Source organism: Pezoporus flaviventris, unplaced genomic scaffold (assembly GCF_033815535.1).
Source record: "Pezoporus flaviventris isolate CSIRO_AGI_PZ_B2104156 unplaced genomic scaffold, CSIRO_AGI_Pfla_v1 ptg000025l, whole genome shotgun sequence".
Classification (NCBI taxonomy): domain Eukaryota; kingdom Metazoa; phylum Chordata; class Aves; order Psittaciformes; family Psittacidae; genus Pezoporus; species Pezoporus flaviventris.
The window spans coordinates 666,259-681,090 of NW_026892573.1; the positions used below are offsets into that span (position 1 = coordinate 666,259).

The 14,832-nt window shown below is 39.3% G+C and overlaps 1 protein-coding gene across 2 annotated transcripts in view; it reads left to right on the forward strand.

Annotated features, from left to right (window-relative positions):
- The window catches only part of DIAPH3 (diaphanous related formin 3), a 230,889-nt gene that overhangs the window by 129,180 nt on the left and 86,877 nt on the right, over positions 1–14,832 (forward strand). Inside the window, exon 23 of one of the 2 annotated variants that reach the window (XM_061457257.1) lies at positions 5,872–5,996. In XM_061457257.1, coding sequence (XP_061313241.1) covers positions 5,872–5,996 — 125 coding nt within the window. Of the gene's footprint in view, positions 1–5,871; positions 6,171–14,832 lie in introns of those variants that run through there. The other variant, XM_061457256.1, reaches the window with a different exon arrangement.

Sequence of the window (14,832 nt, forward strand, 5' to 3'; positions counted from 1 at the left end):
AAGCTGAAGCATGCAATATTGTTATGTATTTATTGCAAATAACCTTATTTCTTTTAATATTTGGCTTTAAGTTGTACACAGTACTGTTATCTGGCAAGTAATTTTAACATACGATCACGCAATGAACTACTAAAACATAAGTGAAATATTCTTTTAGGGCATGGAAATATATGCATCTCTTACAAGCATGAATTAGCAAATCAAATACGAAGCAAGAGGGTTTTTACACATTTTAACCAAAACAGTGCTTCAATTTCTAATATGATATTGATGTATGTTAGTAGTCCATGCAAGTATGGGCTATACTATCCCATACTGTTAAGTATCATGGCCAATCTCTGGTGCATTACTTGAGCCCCTTTGCTGATCCCCCTCCTCCCCTCCCTCCCCCCCTCCAAGTTATTTAAACATGTAGACAGTTTGATCTGTAGACAGCTCAGGATTCACATAAAGCTGTTCAATACTTTTAAATTCATGTTTATTAAACTGGGTATAAATATCTGGATGTTATTGAAAGATTTCATTGCTGTATAACATTGTAAGTGATAGTGAAATTAAGACAAATAATATCAGTACTCTGTGGTTAAAAAATGTAGAGATCTGCAGAAAGATAAAATAAAAATATCAAATGGGTTATGCAGAAATCATAGAATCATAGAATAATTAGGGTTGGAAAGGACCTTAAGATCATCTAGTTCCAACCCCACTGCCATGGGCAGGGACAACTCACACTAAACCATATCACCCAAGGCCTCGTCCAACCTGGCCTTGAACACTGCCAGGGATGGAGCATTCACAACCTCCCTGGGCAACCCATTCCAGTGCCTCACCACCCTAACAGGAAAGAATTTCCTTCTTATATCCAATCATCATGTGCAGGAGCCTTAATATGGTGGAAAGGGCATTGCAACAGAAAAGCTGAATACATTGTGCACGTGTATAGAACCTTGGAGGTGAAAAAGCTTAATTTTAATGAGTAGGGAAGTGTTGCAAGTGCATATATACGTATATTTAGGCTTGTTTGTCTTGCTAGCTGTATATCTGTCTCAGGGAATTAGAGATTGCAGTGGTGGGATTGTTTAGAAGACTGATAAATCTGGCTGTCTTTAAAATTTTATTTAAGCTTTACTAGACTGATATTCATTAACATTTCATGCTAATGGCTCATTCTTAATCATTATTAATCACTATCACAGCATATTCAAAGCAGTTATTTATTAATAATCGTATCCTAAATTAGCTGTGAATGTACAATACGCTGCCGTTGTCGCAGGATGTCACGGTCTGGGTCCCCAAGGGTTGTAGTGATGAGGCTTAAGAGCTTTTCAGTGGGGGAAGCCAGAACTGATTCTGGGTCATTTTTCTCTTCCCTCCTCCAAATCTGACTCCTTTGTTTAAAAGATTATTCTGTCATAGTCCACCGTTGCACTATATCACTGTGTACTGTGCAGCACTGAGGGTTATTACTTCCCTGTACTGAGGCAAGTGCCATATCCTATTGCTTGACCATTTCTTCCCTGTTGCTTTAGCAGCTGCTTCTTTCTTCCAATAGCAATCCAGTAATGAATAACTAGGAGCCAGAATAGCAAAAGGAAAGCAAAATATCTGTAGGCAAGAGGAAGATTTTCTTGATATGAAGATTGCAACCATCCAAGAGAATTATCTTACATGGGCAACATGTAGAGTTTCTGAAATATCAGCTGAAATATCTGTTCCAAAAAGTAGCAGAAGGTTTACAGCAATATAAATGAGACAGCACATAAGTAGTATTGTTTTGCTTTGGAGTATTATTTCTTGGATTTAAGATAAAACAGGTATAGTCTCTAAACTAGATGAAATATTGCTTCAATTTTGAGCAAGAGTAATGATCTGGATATGGAGGAGAGGGAAGCAAAATGTCTCCATATAAATTTGCTGAAAGTACTGTATTCCCATATTGTAAATACCAGTTTCCATTTCTGCATTCTGAAATAACGGAGATATGGAACTAAAAGTTTCATAAGTACATTTTTACCAAGTTTTGGTGTGGCCATATTAATGTTGTGTGACTACAGAATATTTAAGAAACTGAAAGAAAAAGAATGGTTTGGGCAATTCCACATCTCTTTACCTGACTTTACTGGTACGAAATTTAATGGAGGAAAGAATAGTCAAATGCGGAGGTTAATGAGAGTAGCCCAAAATGAAAATAAATTTATTTATAGTACACTAATCTGCTGGTTTTGACAATTTTTTCTTTTTTTTTTTTGTGACTCATGAAATCTGTGTTGACTACAGGTAAGAATATCAAACCGTATCTAGGATTTGATATTATGGAAAACAGGAGACTATTCCTTAGAATAAAAAGCAGGAGAAATATCAAGTGCTGTCTAAAAGGAATATTGCAAAAAAATAAATAAATTGTGGTATTGCACCAATGAGCATATCTGACAAAAGTTAGACAGCTTTGCCAGCCAAGAGGGGGATTGGATTGTCATCACTGTCATCAATGATCCTGAGGAAGGAGAGTAACAGAAATGAAAATCCATAGATGAAGTACAAGTATCATGCGTCCTGATGCTGTAATAAGAGCTTCGGTCAAGAGAAGAAAGTTATTTTATCGTAAGATAATCAAATAAGGTATTTCCAGTAAAACTGTAGAAATAGTAACGTAAACATTAAAAGGGCTAGTGAGTCCTCACCTGAAATGCTGTGCAAAAAGGTTTTAAAGCAGAAGTGGGTGAAGAGGCTTCTGGAATAATCATGGTATCGGAAAACCTGAATCAAGAGAAAAACCTTTAAGAACAAAGTTGTTTAAACCATGAAATGCAGAAGTTGAAGAAATGTAATTATTGCCTATAAAAATCTCAGGACCCTTTTTGAAAGAAGGGTCTGGGAGTTCAGAGGGTGCAAGTGAGAGAGTGTGCAGGTATATATTCATTGTATTGAACAGATAACTTGGGCTTTTAGGCTCACTAACACTGAAAACCTCAGTCTTTGTTTTCAAGACATCACATAAATTGCTTACTTTAATTTAGCTTGGATTTGTATCTGAATTCTCCTAGAATTAGAGGTCAAAGTTAGGGATTTTTATCCTCTTTTGCTGTTCTTCTATGTGCTTTTAGATTTTATACCATGTCTTGCAGAGGTGCACTGAGGAAGGTCAGTGAGTATTTAATATGTTTTTGTTGAGGAACTGCTTATATTTACAGATTTTATTTTTTTCCTCTGTTTTCACTAAATTGGAAGTTGCAAAGACAATAGCACCAAACTAGGACCAGCATATTGTGAGCTAGCTTCTGCTTGAAGCTACCAACAGAAATATAGTCTTAAAGTAAAATATATCTAATAGTTATGCACTGCTGAAATCAAAGGAATGCTGAATTTTTACACTGGGGAATAATTTAAGACCACAACAGGAAAAAACCCCGTCAAAACAAGGTAGAGATGTAAAGATTCTTGATCAACTACTTAACTGCTCAGTGGCAAAAGAACAGAAGATTTTTGGTGGGCTGGGGCTTTTTAGTTGTTTTTTTAAAAAAAAAAAAAAAAAAATGTACTTGCTGAGTCTCATTATTCTGACATTTTGTAAGAATGTCACTTTTTACAGTGTGAACTCTTAATGCAAGTCAAGCTATACTGTGAAGTCCTATCAATAGCTGCATCAAACACAAGGTATTCTGTGTTTCTTAGCACCTTTCTAAATAAATCAGTGTTTTAAAACTGAGTGTGCTCTCCCTCAAAGGCTTCTTGTGTCAGCATGACTTTCTAGTAAGATCAGGTCTGCTTCTGGAACCTGTGAAGTCTGAATTATAATATCAATCATAGGATGGTTTGGGTTGGAAAGGACCTTAAGATAAACTGCTTCCAACCCCTCATGACAGGTTGGATCAGTAGATGATCTTCCAACCTGCCATGGACAGGACACCTCCCACTAGACCAGGTTGCTGAAAGTCCTGTCCAGCCTGGCCTTGAACACGGCCAGAGATGGAACATTTACCACTTCTTGACACAAACCTGTTCCAGTGCCTCACCATCCTCACAGTAAAGGATTTCTCCCTTTCATCTAACCTGAACTTACCCTGTTTCAATTTGAACCCATTGCCCCTTGTCCTATCACTCACTCAGGCTGAACAGCCCCTATTTTTCTCAGCCTGTTTTCATACAAGAGGTGCTCCAGTGTCCTGATCATCCTTGTGGCCCTCCTCTGGACTTGTTCCAACAGTTCCATGTCCTTTTGATGTTGAGGACACCAGATCTGCACACAATACTCCAAGTGAGGTCTCCCGAGAGCAGAGTAAAGGGGCCAGATCACCTCCTTTGACCTGCTGGTCACGCTCCTTTTGATGCAGCCCAGGATACGGTTGGCTTTCTGGGCTGTGAGCGCACACTGAAGCCGGCTCATGTTCATTTTCTCATCGACCAACACCCCCAAGTCCTCTGCAGGGTTGCTCTGAATCTCTTCTCTGCCCAGCCTCTCTCTGTAAACCTACATTTATATTATGGTGGTTTTTTTCTTTTTTTTTTTTGTGGGAAAGTTGATTGTTGTCCAGTTGTGGGTTTTTGCATTGTAGGGATTTTTGTCTTTTTTTTTTTTTTTTAATTTTGTGTTAAGATTTTAACAGGTTGCCATTGATCATTTTATAGTTCTGTTAACCTTTCTGCTGTGAGTGCAACTGTAGTTGCTATGCAACATTTTACTCTAGCCCTCTAGGGACTGTGTCATCTTTTGAGAGAAAGATGTATTCAGTGTGAGTATCTTATATTTTCCATCACATAAGTCTAGTCGGTGGATGAAATCATGGGACCATGTCAGATCCTAGGAACATTATAGGACCACAGACTTTCTCCAGGGATTTTTTTAGATTAAGGTAGCTTTACATTTATAGATACTGCATATTATGAATGGAGTAAATAATGATTAAAAAAAAAAAAATCAGTTCACTAAACAGAGTATGTTCTTATCTATATGTATTTTTCCTATAAAATGTATTTAAATGTTAAGTTTACTTTATAAACAGTTAGGAAATAAATCTTAACTGATTTCAATAATATTAATCCAAGATAGAATACATTCTAATAGGTCTTATTCTCAGTTTGCCCTTCTGGTCTTGGTATTCTAATCAATTTTTCAATAAAGCATTCAACTTCCATGTGTTACCTTAAATGGATGGAAGTTGTATTTCTCCTTTTCTGGTAAAGAAAATTTGCACTTTTTCTACATCCTTCTGTAAATCCCTGATGTTTCATCTTTACTCTTTTCTTTTTCCTAAGCCCCTATTTTATTCTGACACACCCTCTCAAGTGCTTGCACTTCCGTCCAGCTTGGCAAGCACTTTTGCTCTGACAAATTCTGTTTGTTTTTTACCAAGCATTGTGCTTTTAAACTATGGAATTGAATCTTGGGTGTCATGCGTAGGTGTTTAGTAGCCTTATTTTGTCTGTGTTTTGAGGGTCTCACTTTCCTCATGATCTTCCATACAAATGTTCCCATTTTCTCCTTTCGCACAGTGAGACTGAAGAAAGCTTTATGGCTTTTGGTGTAGCTTCAGGACTTGTCCTTTGGTTAATCAGAAGAAGTGGACTGGCATATGTATGTCTGAAGTTATTTAAAACAGATTGTTAATTGCAGTGCAAAAACTTAGGCATAAATATAAAACAAAATACAGTGTTCAAAGAGCGTACATCTAATTAGAATAAGACAACTGCCTAAGTGAGGGGAACTAAACCTTGTGGAGTTACCCCCTCATCTTGTATTGTAATTCGTTTGGTGTGCTTTTACTTCAGAATTAAAAACGTAGTATGCTGATTTGGGTAAGGTTTTAACTCATGTATTCTACAAACAATGTGTTGTCTTTAAGTTGTTAACAGAATGAATGTTCTGTATTTTAGTCTCAGCAGAAAACCTGGAGAAGAGCCTGAAGCATATGGAGAGGCAACTCCAGCAGCTTGAGAAGGATTTGAAGACTTTTCCAGTTCCTGAAGATAAGCACGATAAGTTTGTAGCAAAAATGTCAATATCCTTTGGAGTATTCTTTTTAAAATCCAAAACAAAACCCACAGCTAAACAAAACCACAAAAAAAAACCCACAACAAAACAACTGTCCTGGGTTCAGCAGTGCAGGAGTAATTTAATTGCATTACCTTAAAATTTAATTTTCTTTGCATCACTTCTGTCTGTTCTGTAGTATTTATTTTTGAAAAATAGAACTGTCTTTTTCCTCTCAAAAATTAAATACATGAGCAATCCAACTAAAGATTCATTTAAAGTGGATAGAATGAAGAGAAAAATGCTTACTGTTGGCTTTTACACTGTGTGTAAGTTTCTTAGGAAAAAGTAGTTACAATACCAATGAAAAGCATTTTAGTGTTAAACAACTTTTTTTCATGGAAATACTGTAAAGATGTCTATGACCCTGTGTTCATTTGTTTGGTAGTATATGCATCACCACTGTGAATGTTGTACATGAAGCTACAGAACCAAAACATTTATTTCAGAAATGAGATTTACAGCACTTGAAAACTGGTTTCTAGTTTTATTTTTGCCAAATTTCCTTTTCTCACTATTTATTCCAAATCCTGTACCCAACTTCACTGCCTGTCTCATAAGAAAGCTTTGTGACATGAAGGTACTTAATTAAAGCAGAGGGAAAAAAAAAAAAATCACTTAAACCTTCCTACCAGATGATGGTCATACATGCTTGGCACTGAGACTAAGCTGGAAGCAGAAATATCGGCAGATAGACAGGTTGAAATTCCCTCTGCAGGCATGGTTAGGTTATTACCTAGCTGGAAGACTACTTTGCTGTGTTCAAAGACAGGGGGACTCAGGAGACAGTCCTTTTGATTAATCTCACACTATTGAATAAAAGATGGCAAGTATCCCCGAGGCCAAGTGGATATACTGGTTCTTGCTGCATTAGGGCCACTCTCCTCTTCAGTAGACTTGCTGCAACCAAAGCATTTACAGCTTCGCTTTGCGCCTTCTCTGGACAGTGTGGGTTATCTGTAATCATTCAGTGTCACTACTGATTTTTTTCAAAGGTCAGGTATGTTGTTGGTGAAGTTGTCCTCTGTTTTGTTGCTGGCTTTTTTTTTTTTTTTTCCAGCTCAGTGCGTTTTTGAGAGTTGCAACCTAATAGCATGGTGTCTCTGTAGTATGAAATGTAAGTTCTGTCCATGAAGAAACCAACAGCCTAATGGAAGAGCTAGCAAAAGGGTCCCGAAAGCAAGAGGTAAACTACTCCTAAGAAGTTACAGTAAAATATATCTGTGATAGCTTTCTCAGAAATATTGCTAGTAGTGTGTCTGGGCTGGATGGCCTGACGCAAAGAGTTGTGGTCAATGGCTCAATGTCCAGCTGCAGACCAGTAACAAGTAGGGTCCCTCAGGAATTTGTGTTGGGACCGGTCTTGTTTAACATCTTTGTCGGTGACATGGACAGTGGGATTGAGTGCGCCCTCAGCAAGTTTGCCGATGACACCAAGCTGTGTAGTTTGGTTGATACGCTGGAGGGAAGGAATGCCATCCAGAGGGACCTGGACACGCTTGTGAGGTGGGCTGGTGCCAGCCTCAGGAAGTTTAACCATGCCAAGTGCAAGGTCCTACACCTGGGTCGGAGCAATCCCAGGCACAGCTACAGGCTGGGCAGAGAAGAAATTCAGAGCAGCCCTGCAGAGAAGGACTTGGGGGTGTTGGTCGATGAGAAAATGAACATGACCTGGCATCACTGTGTGCTTGCAGCCCAGAAAGCCAACCATATCCTGGGCTGCATCAAAAGGAGCGTGACCAGCAGGTCAAAGGAGGTGATCCGGCCCCTCTACTCTGTTCTCGGGAGACCTCACTTGGGATTAATGTGTGCAGTTCTGGTGTCCTCAACATCAAAAGGACATGGAGCTGTTGGAACAAGTCCAGAGAAGGGCCACAAGGATGATCAGGGGACTGCAACACCTCCCATATGAAGGTAGGCTGAGAAAGTTGGAGCCTGGAGAAGAGAAGGCTGTGTCAAGACCTCGTAGCAGCCTTCCAGTATCTGAAGGGGGCCTATAGGGATGCTGGGGAGGGACTCTTCACTAGGGACTGTAGTGACAGGACAAGGCTTAACAGGTTAAAACTTAGGGGAAGTTTTGACTGGATATAAGGAAGAAGTTCTTTACTGTGAGGGTGGTGAGGCACTGGAATGGGCTGCCCAGGGAAGTTGTGAATGCTCCATCCCTGGCAGTGTTCAAGGCCAGGCTGGACAGAGCCTTGTGTGACATGGTTTAGTGTGAGATGTCTCTGCCCATGGCAGTGGGGTTGGAGCTAGATGATCTGAAGGTCCTTTCCAGCCCTAACTATTCTATGATTCTACATTAGGAATAGAAAGCATTTATTAAGAAATCTAACCTATGAAAAAGGACAAACTCTTCTTAATCTGTTAGAATAGAACTGAATAGACTATTTCAGTTGGAAGGGACCTACAATGATCATCTAACCCAAAATGGTCATGATGCTGGCAGTTGAAATACCTTACAACCTTTTGAATTTTTATAATGAGGACTAGGGTTTGATAATTTTGTGTGTCTTTGGAGATGTGGTTATAAAACTTCCACACCTATAAAATAAATAGGGAAGACACTACCAAAATTCAGTTGAGAATGAGCAAACAATGCCCTAAAAAAATCAATGTCACTTAAGGAAAATTAACTTCGCACAGGAAAATTAAGTTGATGAATAGATATGTACTTCTATGCTAATATCAAACATCTACACATAAAAAAAAAATATGTAGGATGCTTTATTTTCCTTTGTGTTACGGACATTGAGCATTCCTGAAAGTGGATAGCAGAAACTGAGTGGAATACTGTGATAAAATGTTATGAATTGTATTTAAGACAGAGGAAGTCGCAGTTACAGAGAAATAGTGTGAAAAGTTAAAATGTAATGCAAATAAGATAAATAGGTGGACCTTGTCAATATATAGAGTAACTTTACCAGGGGTTAAAATTCCATCCCCTTTTATGAAGAAAAGTAGAGCAGTTTACTGATCACTTATAAAGGATAGTGATCATTTTAGGAAACACAAAGGAGATCTGCATATCATCTTTTTCAGGCATCTCAAAAGCTATAATCCTGCCAGATAAGATGAAGGTTGTTAATGTGTACCAAGGAGATAAGCCATAGCCATAAATCTAAATTTGTTCTTTGCATCAGTTTTCTCTTGGGGGAGTTTTGGTCGACCCCACTGCAATATTTTGAATGAAAGGATGATTTCAAATGAAGGAATCAGTAGGAAAAAAAAGCAAAAAAAGTAACAAATCCCCAGGAGTAATCAGTGGTCACAAAAGACTTGAAAAGATCTTAAAATTAGATCACATATAAACCTATCTTACTGCATAATCTTGCATGAGCTAAGTTAGCCCAAGACACCAGAGGAATGAAAGCTGAAAAGAAACACTGAGCTTTCTTAAAAGGGCTGCAACAAGGATCTGCAAATCTGGCATCTCTACCAAGAAAGCTGATGAAGACTTAATAGAAACAAAACCAACATGTATATATAGGAGATATAATATGGTTGGGGAGAGTCAGCAGGGGTTTTGTAAAGGGAAACCATACCTTGCAGATCTATTAAGGCATGCAGATAACAGTCAGTAGAATTTTACTGAATTTCCACATGCCTTTCAACATGGTGTATTAAAATACTTCCAAAGAAAGAAATTTCTTAGTTTAAAAGTGGAATGATTAATTTTTTTGGATTAGTATCTTCAAACAAACAAACAACAAACACCTCATTTCAAAAAGGAGATATTGGCAGATGCTGACAAAGAAGGAAGTGAATTTCAATGATTATAGAGTAATAGATCTGGACATTAGAATAAATAAGTACAACTGCAGTTAAAAGCAAGCAGAAGACATAAGAAAGTTGTTGTAAAAATCAGTTATGCTCACATCTTGAGTGCTTCCATCGCCCCATCTCAAAAATTATACTGCATACATACTGATGTGACAAAGAAGAGCGACAATGATCAGTAGTAGGCAATAATTTCTGCATAAGGAATATTTTAATAGATTAGGACTGTGAGGGTGGAAAATCAAAAAAGTTAGGAAAATACAGTAAAAATACTTGAAACTCTTTATCCCATACAGGGCAAAAGTTAGGAGCATAATCACTGTGCATTATAAATAACCGGGGTTCATCCCATGTAAAATACAGTCTGGCAGTTAAAACATACTAATAGAAATATTTTCTTACACAACAGACAAACTGCAGCATTTACTTTTGGGATGTTGTAGAGACTGAAAATGTAAATTAATTTCATATAAGGCTTACATAGTTAGCGAAAGATAGTGCATCTGGATCTATTAATGGCAGTAGTCCAGAGGTAGCTTTAGCTCAGAAAAACCACTAACCAGCAGACGTTTAGAAACTAAATACTACGCCAGGTGAATTATCACGCTATACCTGCCAAGTTTCCTTCTTGTTTTCCCTAATCATTGGGCATACTGACTGCTGCCAGAAGCAGTTGAGATGGATATTTGGTCTTACTCAGCATATATCAGTCAGGTAAAACCAGCCATAATATGTATTTCATTGTATTAGACTCTTAAAATAAAGTATTTTGAATAGTAAATATTATGAACAGGGATAATTTGCCCTCACCTACTACCTCTCCCAGCAGACAGGCAGTAATTTCCAAACAGTAGAGTTGTATATAGGTTCTAGTAATGTCTGTGAACACACTAATTAAAGAAGCTCACTTTTAGAAAAACAGGAACTTCAATAAATTACAAAGCAAAAATGGTTTGATGTAAAGGTTAGATAATCCTGCACAGCATGATGAAGCCTGGACCTGTCTTTACTTTTGTTCCTGTGACAAGGAAAGCTGAATGATGCTGATGTCTTGAAAAGCATGCAGCTCATAAGAAAAAAGCCAGCAGGAAATCTGAAAAAAGAAGGATGATTCTTTGTTGGAAATAATTTTTCATCCTGAGTACAATTAGGCTGTATGGACAAGCAGGCTGTTACATCCTGTCGCTAAATATCACAACCCAAAGGCCCCTAATGAACTGATTAGCATTCTTGTTCCTTTAGGAAGTCAGATATATGCACAGTTGGTGCACTCTTTTATTGACAAAGTCTATAATTATGAATATTTCTCCTATATATTATATTGTGCTAGTTTGTCAGTCATCTTATGTATGCTAGCTGAAAAAGGAATTACAGTTATCATTGCAGGTCTTCTGTTTCCTTTAATTAAGAAAGTCAAAGAATATTGAATTGATGCTGATCTAGAGTATTAAATCCCTTGAGTGAAATGTTCAATAAAAAGCAGAGTGAACAAAATACCTTTGTACATTCAAAAATGAAAATTTAGTGGGTTTATGGAGAGTATTTAGATTGCTTATTAAACGCTTAACTAAGTAGTTTAGTCAACATGCTCTTTATCAGTCCAGCTCACATCTCATGATTTTGTAAGTAGCAGCTGAGAAACTCTTGACAAGTTTCAGCCTTCCTGTGAATGTGGTGTTGGTGGTGATTTTTACAGAACTAATTTATGGAACTAATATTTGAGAGACGAGTTTGTTGCTGCCTTTCAGCTAGGAACAGAATCTTTTCTATTTGATCAGTTCTCTATTCCTTTTTCCTTGTTTAAGTTGATTTGTTGGCACTGCAAAAAGAGAAAGAAGGAACAGTACTTACCCAAGCCAGAGCCTGGTTCAAGTTAGGTAGAAGAAACAACAAACCTATTTCAACTGCAAGAAGAGACTACATGTTGCTTCTAAACTGTCAGTTACTTTATCAGCCTCATAATTTGAACTTCCTTCTGTACAACTGAAACTGAAGTCTGTAACATGTCCTCACATCCTAAGGACTTTGAAAGATTACAGGACCTGAGCTTATTGGAAAAAGGTTGCATATTGCTCTTTGGGAGGTTGTTGAGATGTTGATGATATGGACAGATAAGGCTTTGGCAAACAATGTAAATTTAAGTATATAATTCCTTTAAACTGGTCTTTAATATCTGTTCTGGACTACAGGCATGTATTATAGCTAGCACTGGTTTTGCTTGTAATATATGGCATATATACGTTGTATGCAGCAGCTGTCAATTTGGTTTAGTATTATAACATAGAGCTAAGTAGGAGTGATTCAAGGATAAGTTATTATTTGACAAATACTCCTCAGAAGGTACTAATTTAAAGATCTTAGTATTTCTGTTTTTCTCGAAATACTGTATTCACATATTGAATTTTACTGTTGAACCTCACTATGTGTATATAAAAGGAAGTCTTTGAGACACATATTTTTAAGATAATTGCAATGATTTTCCCAAGAACTTGATGTGAGAAATCTTCCAATAGAGCCCTGTGGTGTTTCCAGTTGTTGGCCATAGCAGAAACTTGCTTTCTAAAATGCTGGTTTGAAGTGACCTCATACATAGTCTTTTTGCACCAGTCTTAGAAAACTTTCATAGAATCATCGAATCAGCTAGGTTGGAAAAGACCTTTAAGATCATCAAGTCCAACCATTACTCCAGGACAGCCAAGACCACCACTAAACCATGTCACTAAGGGCCTCATCTGCACAGTTTTTGAACACTTCTGGGGATGGTGATTCCACCACTACCCTGGGCAGCATGTTGCAATAGCTGATGACCTTATCTGTGAAGAATTTATTCCTAATATTCAATGTAAACCTCCCTTGGCACAGCTTGAGGCTGTTGCTTCTTGTTCTATCACTTGTTACTTGGGAGAAGAGACCGATCCCCACCTCATTACAACCTCCTTTCAGGTAATTGTAGAGAGCAATAAGGTTACCCCCTGAGACTTCTCTTCTCCAGGCTAAAACCCCCAGGTCCCTTAGCCGTTCCTCATCAGACTTGCGCTCCAGACCCTTCACCAGATTTGTTGCTCATTTCTGGACCCACTCCAGCACCTGAATTTTTTTCTTGTGAGGGGACCAGAACTGAACACAGGATTCGAGGTGCAGCCTCACCAGCGCTGAGTACAGAGCAATATTCACTTCCCTGGTGCTGCTGGCCACACTACTGCTGATACATTCCAGCATGCCGTTGGCCTTCTTGGCTGCCTGGGCACAAGCTGGCTCATGTTCAGTGGCCATCAGTCAGCACCCTCAGGTCCTTTTTCCACTGAGCAGCTTTCCAGCCGCTCTTCCCCAAGCCTGTAGTGTTGCATGGGGTTGTTATGGCCTAAATGCAGGACTCGGCACTTTGCCTTGTTGAACCTCATAACATTGGCCACATCCCATCAATCCAGCCTGTCTAGATCCCTCTGTAGAGACTTCTTATCCTCCAGCATATAAACACTCTCACCCAGCATGGTGGTGTCTATTTGCCGTGTTCTTACGGAAGCTGTTGTTTGCTACTGTGATGGCAGTCTCTGTTCCATTTTGAAGATTCTGCTAAAATATATGCAATATCTACGCATATGTTAATCTTTTAATAACATCATAATCTTTTGTTCTTATGCAGATTGATATTATTTTAGTTGTTTACACTGCATGAATAGATTAGCTTCTGAAAAAATCACAAGTGGTGAATATGGGTTCTTTAAGGAAATGTTTGTTGTAGATTTATGTCATTCATTATCTCTTAGAATCATAGAATCGTAGAATATTTAGGGTTGGAAAGGACCTTCAGATCATCTAGTTCCAACCCGCCTGCCATCGGCAGGGGCACCTCCCACTAAACCATGTCCCCCAAGGCTCTGTCCAGCCTGGCCTTGAACACTGCCAGGGATGGAGCATTCACAGCTTCCTTGGGCAACCCATTCCAGTGCCTCACCACCCTCACAGTAAAGAATTTCTTCCTTATATCCAATCTAAACTTCCCCTGTTTAAGTTTTAGCCCATTACCCCTTGTCTTGTCACTACAGTCCCTAATGAAGAGTCCCTCCCCAGCATCCCTATAGGCCCCCTTCAGATACTGGAAGGCTGCTGTGAGGTCTCCACGCAGCCTTCTCTTCTCCAGGCTCCAACTTTCTCAGCCTTCCTTCATACGGGAGGTGCTCCAGTCCCCTGATCATCCTTGTGGCCCTCCTCTGGACTTGTTCCAACAGTTCCATGCCCTTTTGATGTTGAGGACACCAGAACTGCACACAATACTCCAGGTGAGGTCTCAGGAGAGCAGAGTAGAGGGGCAGGATCACCTCCTTCAAGCTGCTGGTCAAGCTCCTTTTGATGCAGCCCAGGATATGGTTGGCTTTCTGGGCTGCGAGCACACACTGAAGCCGGCTCATGTTCATTTTCTCATCAACCAACACCCCCACGTCCTTCCCTGCAGGGCTGCTCTGAATCTCTTCTCTGCCCAGCCTGTAGCTGTGCCTGGGATTGCTCCGACCCAGGTGTAGGACCTTGCACTTGGCATGGTTAAACTTCCTGAGGTTGGCATCAGCCCACCTCACAAGCGTGTCAAGTTCCCTCTGGATGGCATTCCTTCCGTCCACCATATCGACCGAACCACACAGCTTGGTGTCATCGGCAAACTTGCTGAGGGTGCACTCAATCCCACTGTCCATGTCAGCGCCAAAGATGTTGAACAAGACCGGTCCCAACACCGATCCCTGAGGGACACCACTCATTACTGGTCTCCAGCTGGACATTGAGCCATTGACCACAACTCCTTGCGTGTGGCCATCCAGCCATTTCTTTATCCACTGAGTGGTCCATCTATCAAATTGATCTCTCTCCAATTCAGAGACAAGGATGTCATGCGGGAACATATAATTGTATTTTTTTCCACAAGGATAATATGGCTCAGGGAGGGAATTCTGTAGCCTTACTCTTTTGATTGTTAGGCAGATTCCTGAGGGACACCACTCGTTACTGGTCTCCAGCCGGACATTGAGCCATTG